Here is a 14,221-nt window from a genome sequence, read left to right on the forward strand (position 1 = left end):
AAAAAATCAGCCAGACTTAAATGGTCTCGTTCAAAAACTTTGATTATTTTTTTTCTGATTTCCTTCATTTTCTCTAGCTTTATCTTCTTATTAGTGGCTCTGAAGCCTCTAAATACTGTATTTTCATAGAGACTATTGTTTACATCAATGTGTTGTACGTAGAAGTTTTTTTTGTAATCAGTGATCGTAAGTTTGCCTTATTACTTTTTTTTCAAGCATATATATCTTTGCAATTTTTCCTTATTTTTCAATAACATTGAACTCGATGACCGAAGGATCGCGATAAACGGTATGAATGACTTGAATTTCGTTAATAATCAGTTTACTTTCTAACTAGAAACATGATTCACCAAAGCATTAAAAAAATTGCACCTAATCATAAATTCATATGACCAGCAAAAAAATTGTCTGTTTGAACTATAACAACAATCACAATACCTTCCTTGGTTGAGTTTTCAATAAGAAAGGTAAAAGCTCTGCGACAAAATGCTCGGATCGATTGGAATCGATTTTGACAGTTCTTTTGCTCGATTGGAATTTTGTGTTTCAGATGTCACTTCTCTTATATACAGGTTCACTAATGTTTTGTTGATTTTTCTGTGTTCCGGGTTGCGGAGGAGTAATCTAACGCCGATCTTTTTAGCAGCTTTACAGACAGCTTTAAGCTGTAATTTTATTCAAAAAATTAGTTTAGGGATATAATATAATATAAATTGTGACTTACATAATTCGGTGCAATTCTTATTGTTATAATTCCGACAACCTGAACTCTTTGAATGGGACTTGCCAAATGCTGTGAACGGAAAAGGAAAGTTTGAGCGCATCCGTCTTTGCATGCGACGTTGCTTTAGCAAACCTGATTGCCTCAAAGGCGATATTTTAGGCGGCACTGTCCACTAATGAATTCCTTGCTCTTCTGATAATGCCGACAACCGTAACGCGCTTAATTGGATTTGCCAAATGCTGGGAACAGAAAAGAAATAGCTCAACACCCGTCTTTGCATGCGACGTGGATTTCTTCAAACCTGAGTGCCTCAAAGGCGATATTTTAAGCGGCACTGTATACTATGGTATAGCCTAGCACTACTAATAGTTCCGTCAACTGGAACTCGCGTAAAAGGACAGGCCAATTGCTGTGGACGGAAAGGAAATGATTGAGCATGCGTCTTTGCATGTGACGTGGATTTGGCAAACCTGAATTACGCGAAAGGCAGTATTTTAAACGGCACTGTCTACAACAGAACTTTATAGCACTATAGTTTTAAGTAGTTCACTAGGTAGGTATCAAATTAATAGGCTAATATTACAATTTTTAGGTAGGGTAAATAACTAATAATCTAGCATGGGGAAACAGTCTGGATTCTGCAAACTTTTAACCGGATGTGGTCCTGTCATCCGTCGTTGATCAAGCTACGTCAACCAGCTCGCCGCTGAACTGCAGTTGAAGGCGCCGACGTATAATGGCGCGACGCTTGAGCTGGACCAGTGCACCCAGTTGCCAACATCCCCTCCCCCGTAACACAGGTCAGAATGATCCTGGGTTACCTCCTACTGCGACGTCTAGTAATGCAAGTTTTGAGACCGACTGCCTTGTGAGCCCCTTTTGAGTTTGAATGATCGCCTTTCTAATTCGCCCGTCTTGCCCAGGAATGACCTCGTTAACCCTGCCTCGCACCCAGCCGTTTCTTCGTGCCTCATCTACAATGATAACGAGATCTCCAACGCCAACCGGTCGCGTTTCACCAAGCCATTTAGAGCGACGTGTAAGCTCCGGCATGTACTCTCTAACCCATCGACGCCAAAACATATCCGCTTGATGCTGAATCTGGTTCCAAGCGTTCTTCAACGCAAACGCTTCTCCAATCGGTTCAATTGATGGCTGCTTCACACCGTTGGAGCTTCCCAGCAGCAGATGGTTAGGAGTGATCGCCTCATTTTCTTCAGCTTCCAAAGGTAGGTATGTCAGAGGTCTAGAATTGACGATGCTTTCAGCCTCAATCACAAGTGTCCACAAACCTTCGTCGTTTAATTTCCGATTTGCACTGATGCTGCTTTCCATGGCCGTTTTTACGGAACGCACCATTCTTTCCCAGGCGCCTCCCATATGGGGGGTACCGGGAGGAATGAATATCCATTTGGTAGTCGTATTAGTGAATGTTGAACTGAGTCCCTCTTGAATATTTCGCACCTGTTCCTGCAGCACGTTGTCCGCCCCTCTAAAGTTGGTACCGTTGTCGGAATAAAACTCCAGTGGGGATCCACGCCGATCGATGAAACGACGAATTGCCATGATGCAGGACTCCGTGCTCAGGCTGAACACCACTTCAACGTGAACGGCGCGCAATGTCAGGCACGTAAAGAGTGCGATCCACCTTTTCGCTGAACTCCTTCCGACTTTGACGAAAATTGGGCCAAAGAGATCAAGCCCAACGTAGGTAAACGGCCGTGTGTACGAGGCCAATCTTGCTGCTGGTAAGGGGGCCATCCTAGGGACCTGTGGTCGGGATTTATACACTCTACAGTATTGGCAGCATTTTATCACCTGCTTGACGCGAGAGCGAACTTGAGGAATGTAAACAATCTGGCGAAGCTCGTTAACGACTGTCTCGAAATTAGCATGTTTGAATTTACGATGGTAGAAGTCGATTAGCAGTACTGTTACTCGATGCGTCTTGGGTAGTATAACGGGAAATTTGACGTTGTCTCCTACGTTAGCGGCAGCACCGATTCGTCCATCTACTCGCATGACGCTGCGCTCATCCATGTAAGGACAAAGCTTGTACAGTTTGCTTCCTTTCTCCATTGGAATGTGGGTCGAACTCGACTTCTGACGGTGATAACTGAGCGTAGACATTTCTTCTAGGAAGCCCGACCATTGAGCTGTCCGGAACAGGTAGTTTTCTGCTTTCTGTAATTCAGTTTGATTGAGACGAACTCTTTTCAAGCTGGATTGTAGTTCAGCTTGATTGAGACGAGCTCCTTTCCACCGAGGTTGACGCTTCTCACAGAGGTCGACGTATCGAAAAACGTAGGCCATCGTCCTCAGCATTCGTTCCCATTTGGAAAACTTGGATGAATCAATTATTGATTCTGGGATGGCTACAGATTCGTGGATTAAGCAATGTTTTTGTTCTTCCTCGGTCGGTTGAATGGATCTCGGCTGCGGCCAATTCTCTTCTCTCTGCAGTAGAAATCCTGGTCCTTTGAACCAGAAACTATCCGTATTCAATTGATCTCCTTGTCCCTGCTTTGTAGCCATGTCCGCAACGTTTTGTTTTGTAGGTACCCATCGCCAATCAGCAATGGAAGTCGTCGACAAGATCTCCGATACCCGGCAAGCTACAAATTGCGAGTAGCGTCGATGGTCTGACCGGATCCACGCCAAAACAGTGCTTGAGTCTGACCAGAATATTGTTCGTGTTACGTTCACCTTGTGTCCTTCCTTGATAAAAGTTTCCAAGCGTGCTGCCAAAACCGCAGATTGCAACTCCAGCCGGGGAATAGACCAGTGGCGTAAAGGAGCCACTTTGGTCTTGGCTGCAACGAGGGCACACCGGAAACCGTCTGCCGAAATAGGGATTCTAAAATAGGCCACCGCTGCATACGCGTCTTCGCTGGCGTCGGCAAATATGTGGAGTTCTAGCTGACGATAGGAAGACTTATTGGCGCTTGGGAAGTAGCACCTTGGAACACGAACATCGGCTACCATCGGGAATTGCTCGATCCATTTTACCCACTTCTCGTTAGTTCGATCGCTTATTTCCTCATCCCACTGCGTGCCTGCACGCCAAATGTCTTGCAGCAGAACCTTTCCTTGGATTACGAAGGCCGCTAACAAGCCCAGCGGATCAAAGACGCTCATCAGGATTCTGAGTACTTGGCGCTTCGTAGGACGTTGTTTGCTTGCTATGAGATCACACAATTGTGGTTGAAAACTTGTTGAAAATGCCAGGAAATCATCTTTAGGCAGCCAATGCATTCCCAAAACTCTTTCGATGTTCGTATGTTCAAGATTCAGGGATCTTGGATCGGCAGATATTGGTTCTCCCAGACCTTCTAGCACCTTCGAACTGTTAGATCTCCATCCTCGAATATTGAAGCCTCCTTGAGCATGTACGGTTTTCACTTCTTTGGCGATTTCTTCAGTTTCTCTCTCCGTTCCAAAGCTGCTGAGGTAGTCGTCCATATAATGACAATCGAATATCTCTTCTACAGCCCGGGGGTAAACATTCTCATAATCTAGGGCATTTTTTCGTTTTACGAATAGCGCTGAAGCTGGGGAACACGTTGCACCGAAAGTGGCCACTTGCATAACAAAAACTTCCGGTTCTTTGAAGGGGTCTGTCCTCCATAGGAACCTCTGAGCGTGTTGGTCCTCTGGGCGAATACGGATTTGGTGGAACATCTCCGCAATGTCACCAGACACAGCCACTGAGATTTGTCGGAACCGGAAAAGGACCCATGGTAGCTTAGCAAGTTGATCAGGACCTTTGAGTAGCATAGCATTCAAGGAGACTCCATTTACAGTTGCAGCTGCATCCCAAATCATGCGGACTTTGTTTGGTTTCTTTGGGTTCACCACTACTCCCAGTGGAAGGTACCATACTTTTCGACAATCCTCTTTCTGCAATTCTGTCTCAGTAGCGCGGCGAGCGTATCCTTTTACCTGATATTCTTCAATCTGTTTCGTAACACATTCCAGCATCTCCGGGTTTCGCTTGAGCTTACGCTCGAGACATTCATGGCGCTTCAATGCCATTGGGCGACTGTCAGGGAATTCGAAGTGATCAAATCTCCAAAGAAGGCCTGTTTCGAACCGGTCACCTTTCCGGATTGTCGTTTCTTCTAAAATCTGTTTGGCTCGCTTGTCACTCTTGGATTCCAAAACTATTCGGCCCGCTACTCCTACGTCCTCTAAGGCGAAATAGTCCCGCACTGCAGTGTGCAGAGTGTTGTCGCATGAACAATCGTTGCTGTGAATATTCACGGACAGTTTCGATCGGTCTTCTGTGGTTCCTCCATAAATACACCACCCGAGCCTCGTTTTAGTAGCTACTGGTTCTTGCGGTCGACCTTCTTTAATAGAGAGCGGAACTGTTAAGCGTAAGTTGTTCAAACCTATAAGAACTCGTGGAACCGCTTCCTGGTAACTGGTAATGGGAAGACCCCGTAGATGAGAGAATGAACTAGAAAGAGCTCGATAATTCATGGATTGATGGGGAAGCGATAGTGCTTTCACTGTTCGAGTATCTCGCAGTTTGAATCTCGGTCGATCAATACCAGAAACACTAAGTTCCACCACCTTTGAATCCCGTTCCGTACGCATTACGTTGCCTGTCCATCGTAGACAGAGCGTCTGACGCTCACCCTGCAGGCCAAGCTCACCGACCAACGCTTCTTCCACAAGCGTAAGTGAAGATCCCTCGTCAAGAAAGGCAAAAGTTTGAATTTTTCGATTCCCACTTCCATGAACAACTATTGGTACAATCCGGAAAAGACAAAGCTGCGAAACACTACGGTGAACATGGTTTTCATAGACAGGCGGACCACGAACAGTTGGTTTCGACCGTTGATTTGTAGGGAATCTGGAACTAGGCTGGGCCTGCTGAGAACGGACGAAGTGAAGGAGAGGGTGGTGGCGAACATGACAACCATTCACGTTACACTTTCCACTAACACGGCAGGAACGATGTCCATGAAAGTTGAGACAGTTCCGGCAAAGTCCCTCTCTTTCCACGACCTGCCAGCGTTCATCGACGTTGAGGGATTTGAATTGCTCACACTCATTCAGACGATGGTTATGACCGCATACAATACACGTACGTTCTCTCGTTTCATCTCCTGTATAATCTGCATGTGCATGGAGCACTCCCCGTTTCGGTTTGCCGCGTTCTTCAGTTCTATTCGAAGTTCCGACGTAAGATGTTACAAGTCTGGCTGATTTCATGAGGGCGGACATGAACTCTCCAAACTGTTTAAGGTTTACTTCACCAATCATTTCACTATAACATGCCCACTGCATCTGATATGAAATGGGCAAACGATCAACAAGTTCGGCGAGCAAGGATGGGTTGAAAAAATGGGCAGTTTGATTGGCAGCTTCTAAAGTGTCGCAGAAGCTTTGGACGGCCAAGCCGTAATCAATTAAGGTTTCCAGCTTTTCGGCTTTTGGGGCGGGAATAGTTTTAATTTTGTTCAAAAGGACCTTGATTAATTGCTCAGGTCGACCGTAATGGCTGCGGAGGGTGTCGATAATTCCTGGCACTGAATTAGGGATAAGAATGCGACTGCGAACAGATTCCAGAGCATCGCCTTTCAGACAACGCTGGAGGCGTAGTAAATTTTCAGCTTGATTGTACCCGCATGCTAGCGTAGTAGTAGTAAAAGTGCTGATGAAAACAGGCCAGTCAGCTGGGTTCCCAGTAAAGGTAGGGAGGTCTCGAGCCATGACCTGGCGGGCAGCTAACTGCGATGGTGTGGGCGTATAATCTGCCATAACTTGAGCAAAATTAATGTATTCATTTGGGCAACTCCCCAGCTGTTTAATCAGTGACTCGTGGGGCTCATAGAGTTGTTCAGCTGGCAAGCATTTATTAGGAGTGGTCTTACCTGTTTTCTCGGGGAGAGGGGGTAGAAGTGGCAAAAATGCACCCACCAAACTGGACGGGTGGGGTTTATTCTCACGATTTGCTGGATTCTCCGGGTTGTCGGTTGTCGTGGTGGGAATGGGAGTAGGCGAGTTTTGACGGGCTGATTCCAAAACATGATCTTGTTTCGGACGTTGGTTTAGAGCCAAACATTCTGTGAGTAGCTGACACAAGACTTCTACGTCCGGTTTTGAATTCGACGATCCACATTCTTCTGCTTCCGGAATCCTGGTTGAGCGCTGCTGGGCGTCGCTTTCTGCGGCAACGGGTTTCTGCTTCTTGATGGCACCACCTACTGGTGCTGGCTGTTGCTTTGGCGCTGGGTTCGATTGTAGAACATTCTCCAGATTGGGGGTTGAAATCTTTTCGGCACAATCCTTCGGCTTGTTAGTGTCAAAACTATTCCGTGGAGTTAGCTTCCCTTTCCAGTTGAATTCTTTCCTTGGTACTTCAGTTGATGACAATCCTTGAAAGACGGAAGCAATTTCGGGGCTGGGAAGGATTGGACCGTCGGGCGAGTTTTCAGTTGATGAGATTTGATCCAGCCATTCCGCGGTAATTTGACGACTGATTCGGCGGCTCAATCGACTTCGGACACTTGATTCGTCTTCTTCACTGATCGTAGATTGTAGGAGTTTATATCGTGTGTCAACTAGATTCTTTTCGGCCTGAATAGCTTCTAGACGGATATCTAGCGCTCTCTGCTCAAGTTCTCGATTCTCAGCTAGATGTTGCAGTTGCAGTTGAATTCTTTTTGAGCGCGTACCCGATGATGTTGCACCACTCCGAACGCTAATAGCTGGAAGACACTTTCGACAGGTCCAAGGGCGATTTTCTATTGACCCTGTGACTCCCGCACAAGTCTGGTGCCACCAATCATCGCACACGTCACACTGCACTAGATTAGCAACGGAATCCGGTCGGTCGCAGGCGACACAGTTAAATTCCTCTTCCGGGATGGTAACTGGCGTTGGCGCGTCGTTTCCCGCGGTTGCCATGTCGTGGCAGAAGAACGAATTATCTTAAAGTTTGTTCCGGGTTGCGGAGGAGTAATCTAACGCCGATCTTTTTAGCAGCTTTACAGACAGCTTTAAGCTGTAATTTTATTCAAAAAATTAGTTTAGGGATATAATATAATATAAATTGTGACTTACATAATTCGGTGCAATTCTTATTGTTATAATTCCGACAACCTGAACTCTTTGAATGGGACTTGCCAAATGCTGTGAACGGAAAAGGAAAGTTTGAGCGCATCCGTCTTTGCATGCGACGTTGCTTTAGCAAACCTGATTGCCTCAAAGGCGATATTTTAGGCGGCACTGTCCACTAATGAATTCCTTGCTCTTCTGATAATGCCGACAACCGTAACGCGCTTAATTGGATTTGCCAAATGCTGGGAACAGAAAAGAAATAGCTCAACACCCGTCTTTGCATGCGACGTGGATTTCTTCAAACCTGAGTGCCTCAAAGGCGATATTTTAAGCGGCACTGTATACTATGGTATAGCCTAGCACTACTAATAGTTCCGTCAACTGGAACTCGCGTAAAAGGACAGGCCAATTGCTGTGGACGGAAAGGAAATGATTGAGCATGCGTCTTTGCATGTGACGTGGATTTGGCAAACCTGAATTACGCGAAAGGCAGTATTTTAAACGGCACTGTCTACAACAGAACTTTATAGCACTATAGTTTTAAGTAGTTCACTAGGTAGGTATCAAATTAATAGGCTAATATTACAATTTTTAGGTAGGGTAAATAACTAATAATCTAGCATGGGGAAACAGTCTGGATTCTGCAAACTTTTAACCGGATGTGGTCCTGTCATCCGTCGTTGATCAAGCTACGTCAACCAGCTCGCCGCTGAACTGCAGTTGAAGGCGCCGACGTATAATGGCGCGACGCTTGAGCTGGACCAGTGCACCCAGTTGCCAACATTCTGTGTTTTCACTGCTACTTAGATCATGAGGTTTGACAACTCTGTGTGCTAGTGGCGACTCCTAAAATTAGCTTTTCCCAGTGATCCATTCGAATCTTTTTTCATGAAATCGTTCTAAAAAAGCAGTCACCCATGGAACTATTTTTCAAGATTGGGAAAAATAAACAATTCCAGACATTAAACGCCTAGAGTAAGCTTGCCAGATTGCCCGGTTTTATCCGCGTTTGCCCGGATATTTGATGTAAAGTTTCGAGAAAGTCCGGTCCGGCCCGGTTGCCCGGATATCGTGAAAAAAGTCCGGATATTGCCCGGATTTTTTCACAATTTTCACAAAGAAACCAAAAAAATCAAAGTTTTTGAGTAAGTTTCAGCAAAATCGATTAACGGTTTGGAAATTTTCAACGGTTCTTTCAAATAATTTCGCTGATTTACTTTTATAAACCTTTAAATATTTAAGTGTTCCAAAAAGTTTTTGGAAGTCTGCAATTACATTAATAAAATATTAATTTCATTTTTTTTCCATTTTTTCTTTGCTTTTTTATATTATAACACCTAAATTTTGCCCGGCTTTTGCCCGGTTTTTGGATTTGAAAAATTGAAATCCATGCCCGGATTTTGCCAGGTTTTTTTGAAAAAATGCCCGGAATTGCTAGGCCCGGATGGGAGTGGAAAAAATTCTGGCAACCTTTGCACAGGGCATTAGTATAATGGAAAATACATGGACAGATATGAACATGGACATGGAAATACAGTACATGGAAAATATCAGGTTGGCCATTGCGCTTAACCTCACTCGAAAGCTCCGTGTATGTACACAGCATGCTTGCATGCCAACAAAAATAGTTATGAAAATTTGACAGGTTAATATGGAACACGGTGTACAATATAATAAGGTGATATCTTCCCGATAATGTCGTCATTACTATTCATCTAGTGATCTACGCGCCGAAACTTTTTGCCTTGCACGCTATAGGCAGATAGTAATGACGTCACTAGTTTGCGTTCAAACGAGTTGTTTACTCGTGTTAGTAGCCTACCTTGTATACTTATACCGTGAATATGGAATAGCAATCAAAATTATTAAATTCTCTGTCGATAGCCATTCGATTCTTTTGAAAAAGGCTTCAGATTAAAGATTGATTATTCAGGCTCATCGGAAACTATTTTTTTGCATTGGATTTTCGGATCTGAACTATAAATAATGAGCATTCTAAAGTAATTTTCATCGTCGTCCCTCTTTTTTTGAAAGAAGCAATGTAATATTTTCTTTTGTCTATGTTAAACATTTGATAAATAATATAAAATACTTCGCATTTCTGTGATGAAAAGTTAATTTGTTTGAATTTTTTTATCAAATAACATAAGAAAAGGGGGTGCCTAGGGGGTAATTATGAACACGGATTACGAACTTGGTATAAAATTTTTGAAAAGTAACAGTAGTAATACGTTACATTTACCCATAATGAGCAGTGTATGGTGATTTTTTACTTAAAAAATTATGTTCATAATTACCCCAAAACCTGTTCATTATTACCCTGAACTATGTTCATATTTACCCCGAAACTGGTCCAATATGATTTATATGGTGTCAGAAAATCTCAATTCAACACCAAATAATGCAAATAATTAGCATTAATAAGAAAATGGGTTGTTTCATAAAAACTCAATTCAATTAATGTATAAAACTTGTAAAATAAACAAATTTAAGCGAAAATAAGATGTAAAGCAACAGCAAAAATAGCTATTTAGTGTTTTTTTTATTGATTTTTTCTATCTTTTGTTTCGGTAGTTTCATTTTTTGTTGTATCTTTTACGTTTTAGTTGGTTTATTTTTTTCCGTTTCTTTATGTCTTTGCAGAAAACTTTTATTTGATAGGATCTCTCCATTCGAGTGAAAATTAAGGCGAGTTAGGCTACTCGATAATTTTTACATCCGTTTAAAATGTTCTGCGCAGAAAACATCAACATTCACCTTAATGTCGTGAGCTAAGTTTTTATAAGAAATTTACAAGAGGAGGGGGGGGGGGGGAAGGGTCTGGAAATGCTTGGGTAATTAGTTAATGGCCCTAAGATGATGTATAAAACATTAGATCATCAAAATGCCAAAGAAATGTCAGGTAATGAATAAGAAAATGTGTTCATAATTACCCCTTAGGACGAAAACTATGGGGTAAATATGAACACTAATCTGTAAATCAGTGCGAATAAAATTTTTCAAAATTTCTTCAAAATCTAGACAAAGCATCATAAACTCGATGTAAAACAGGTGATAACAATATTCCAGCTGGATTTCCTCTGATCAGGTACACAAAACATTGAACATTATCGAAAACGATTTCCGTTTCATGGGGTAATGGTTTTTTTTAATCATCTGAAATGATATCATTAGGATTTGAAAACAGATCGGAAATAGCTTATAGCTATCAATTGGTGTTAAACTACCACTTTTGGAACTTTTTGTGTTCATTCATCCCCCACAGCAGCGCGTATGGCACTTGTTCGGAATTACCCCACTTGACCCTATTCAGTCGCATTCTTTGAAGTAACATGTGTGGCAATTAGTAAAATTTACGTTGATATGCTTTCAATATTCTGACTACGAGGCAGTTTTTCTTTGGAAATTTAGCAGTATTTCTGCAAAATATTCGAATTTCGGAAAGCATTTTTTCAAATGAATGAATGCTAGGGTGAGTGCTCCTACTTTGGACCTAGAGCCTACTTTAGTCCTAAAATGCCGAAAATTGTAAATAATTAAATTTGCTTGCATAGAATAAAGATGCTGCTATGTGCACAATGAACTCTTAATCTTCCTGAATCCTTGCATACCGCTTTTTGCCATAAAAAGTCTTTTTGGAAATTTTTTCAAGGTTTTTAAAAATGTACCTTCTATTCAGTGGTAAATAAGACAGCTCAATTAGTGGGGCGCGTTTTGAGAAATGAGAGAGAATAAGGAAAAATCACGTTTTTAAGTGTCCAAGCCAAACTTTAAAGGGTAATTATTTTCACAGTGAATAATATGAACCAGGCTACCTATTTTTCCTTTTATAAATGAAAATCAATGGAAAACCCGGAAAATTTGTAGAGGGTCCAAATAAAGGAGACCTTCGCCTTTGATGTTCCATTTTTGGACCTGATATCACTAAAACTTGGTTTCAATACCAAAAAAATCAACAAAGGTGCGAATATTTAATTGAAGCATAATTCAGAACCAATATTGAAAACTCCTAACATTTTTGGTTAGCTTTACGTTAATAAACTACAAGTTAGTAAACATAAAAAGTTTCAGCTATTGTTCCAAGGAATATTTAAATAAGGTAGTGTCGAGAGCCATATTGGTTTTTTTTTTGTGACGTCACAAAAACGAATGTATCGATAATTTATATGCGATTGGCAGAAATTTCAAAGAAAAACATGTTTTAGAACGATAATGAATTCCAATTTCGTTTGGATCGTGTTGTAAGACCTCTATTTCACTATGTTATGAAATTTTCTGGTAATTTGAAGATTGCATTATTTTTTTTTTCTCATTTTATTAATGGACTCAATGTAATCTTGAAACTAAAACGTTCAAAAACGAAGAGAAAAACTTCTTTAAAAAGGTCTAGCTGGTAGTTATTGAGTGTTCAACAGATTGTCATGATTTTTATCCAATCGGTTTACCATATTCAATTCTTATGTAGAACTTTTAACATTAATTGATGGTTGTTAACTCGATTTACTAAAATGCCAATAAATAATTATGGTTTTGTATAAAAGTTTGTTTTTTGATAAATTTTTTATAATAAGGACCTTAAACTGCACTAACTTGATCATTTTCATGGAAGACTTTGAACTAATTTTAAAGTTTTGCAAATTTGAGTAAGGAAAATCCACCATTTTTTCGAACTTCGATGGTCTATTTCATACTAAAATTACTCGAAAATCCAACTTTTTTCGTACCGATCTTGAAGAGCAAGAATCCTTCTAAAATAACAGGTATTAAAAGTGGAACATTTCCATCAAATTCTTCAAATTATCTACGAAAAACGCAAATTTCCTAGTAAATTAACAGATTTTTCGTGATTGTGACGTCGCAGTATGTACTAATACTAAAGCAGGGCTGCCTCGACACTACCTTCTTTAAATATTCCTTGCTATTGTTCTGCTGATAGAGCTGACGGGGAGTAAAAACGTTTAAAATATTCATCACAGAAATGTAAGATCTTTTGGTCGTTAACAAACTGTAATACTTTTTTATGATATTATTGGACTAAAGATTACACTTTTAATGAATTTGTTTATTTATTTTCGGAAAAACATACTTTTTATAAGAATTTTAGTGATAGATCTAATTAAAGGTACCAGTACAGTACCAAAATTGGAACAGTAGGTTCAAAGATGAAAATTTTGATCATAAATATCTTTGCAAATCATTCAATAATGGCGAAACCTATGCTGAAAATTCATATTGAAACTTGTAGATAAGATCATGAACTATAAATAAATTCCTTGTAAGATATAATAGCTCCCGTTTGTTTATGAGAAAAGCATGATTATTTAAAAACCACCGCTTAATGGGTCCAAAGTAGGGCAACTAACCCTACCCAAGTAACCATAAGCATTAAGCTAAAACCCTGAATCAGCATTAAATCAACATTTCTAATGCAAGTTAGCATGAAATCACCATTTCTAATGCAAGTTGGCATTAAATCAACATTCATAATGCTTTTTTGTTTTATATAAGTATTATTTATGCATAGAAGCAATAAAGAAAATTAGCACTAATGATAGCACTATATGCACATATAGAGTAGCTCTAAAGTTAATAAGCATTAGGAGTGGTGTGACCCGAACAGTACTTGAAGTACGCATTTTTTCACCCACCTTATCAGCATCAAGAGTGGTCGAAATGGTAAAGGCGCAAGGAGAGATAAAGGCTGCTACGGGATCCTCGATTCGAGACTCAGAAGAATTCATTAAGCAGGCATAATTCTCCTTCATTCAGCAGGTTGATTGATGTTGCAGATAATAATTATTTATTTATTTTTTGTTCATTTTAATTATTCAAAAAATAATAATTAAATAAACAAAAGGTGTTCTAAGTATGCATTGTTAATGCTTATATACGGCTTGCGAAAAATGACGTTTTGATGGTGCTCTAATTCAGCATTTGTAATGCTTTTTAAAGGCTATGTTGTGATAGCATTTAATCAGCCCGCTATTTTGCCTTTTTAGCATTAAATCTGCATTATATACGCATATAGTGCAAAACAAGCATTAATACAGAGTTATATATGGGAATATAGTGTTGATTAAGGGCTATGTTTTAGTGCTTATGGTTACTTGGGTACTTTATTCTAGATCCTACAAAATAAAAAAAAAACAATAATAACGCATTAAGCAAAAAGCATTTTTTCAACTCAATAAAAAATCCATGTAAAAATTATATTTTTCAACAGCACAAGCGCTTAATGGATTGTTAATACTTTCATTCACATTTTTATAATTTTTGTAGAATTTTAAAATCACAAATTTTTATATAAAACTATTTTTTTTTAAATTTTTCCATACATGTCTGTGGAATTTCTATGAATATGTTTTGGTTGGCCTACTAAAACATATGCAAGCAACGGAGTAATAGGGGAAAGTCGGGTAAGAC

At 40.4% G+C, this 14,221-nt stretch overlaps 1 protein-coding gene across 1 annotated transcript; it reads right to left on the reverse strand.

Annotated features, from left to right (window-relative positions):
• Window positions 1-1,525: 1,525 nt before the first annotated feature.
• On the reverse strand, window positions 1,526-7,645 carry LOC129742327 (uncharacterized). Its single transcript, XM_055734218.1, has one exon. It carries the CDS (start codon window positions 7,643-7,645, stop codon window positions 1,526-1,528), a length of 6,120 nt encoding a protein of 2,039 aa, XP_055590193.1.
• Window positions 7,646-14,221: the final 6,576 nt, after the last annotated feature.

Source organism: Uranotaenia lowii, chromosome 2, assembly GCF_029784155.1.
Source record: "Uranotaenia lowii strain MFRU-FL chromosome 2, ASM2978415v1, whole genome shotgun sequence".
Classification (NCBI taxonomy): domain Eukaryota; kingdom Metazoa; phylum Arthropoda; class Insecta; order Diptera; family Culicidae; genus Uranotaenia; species Uranotaenia lowii.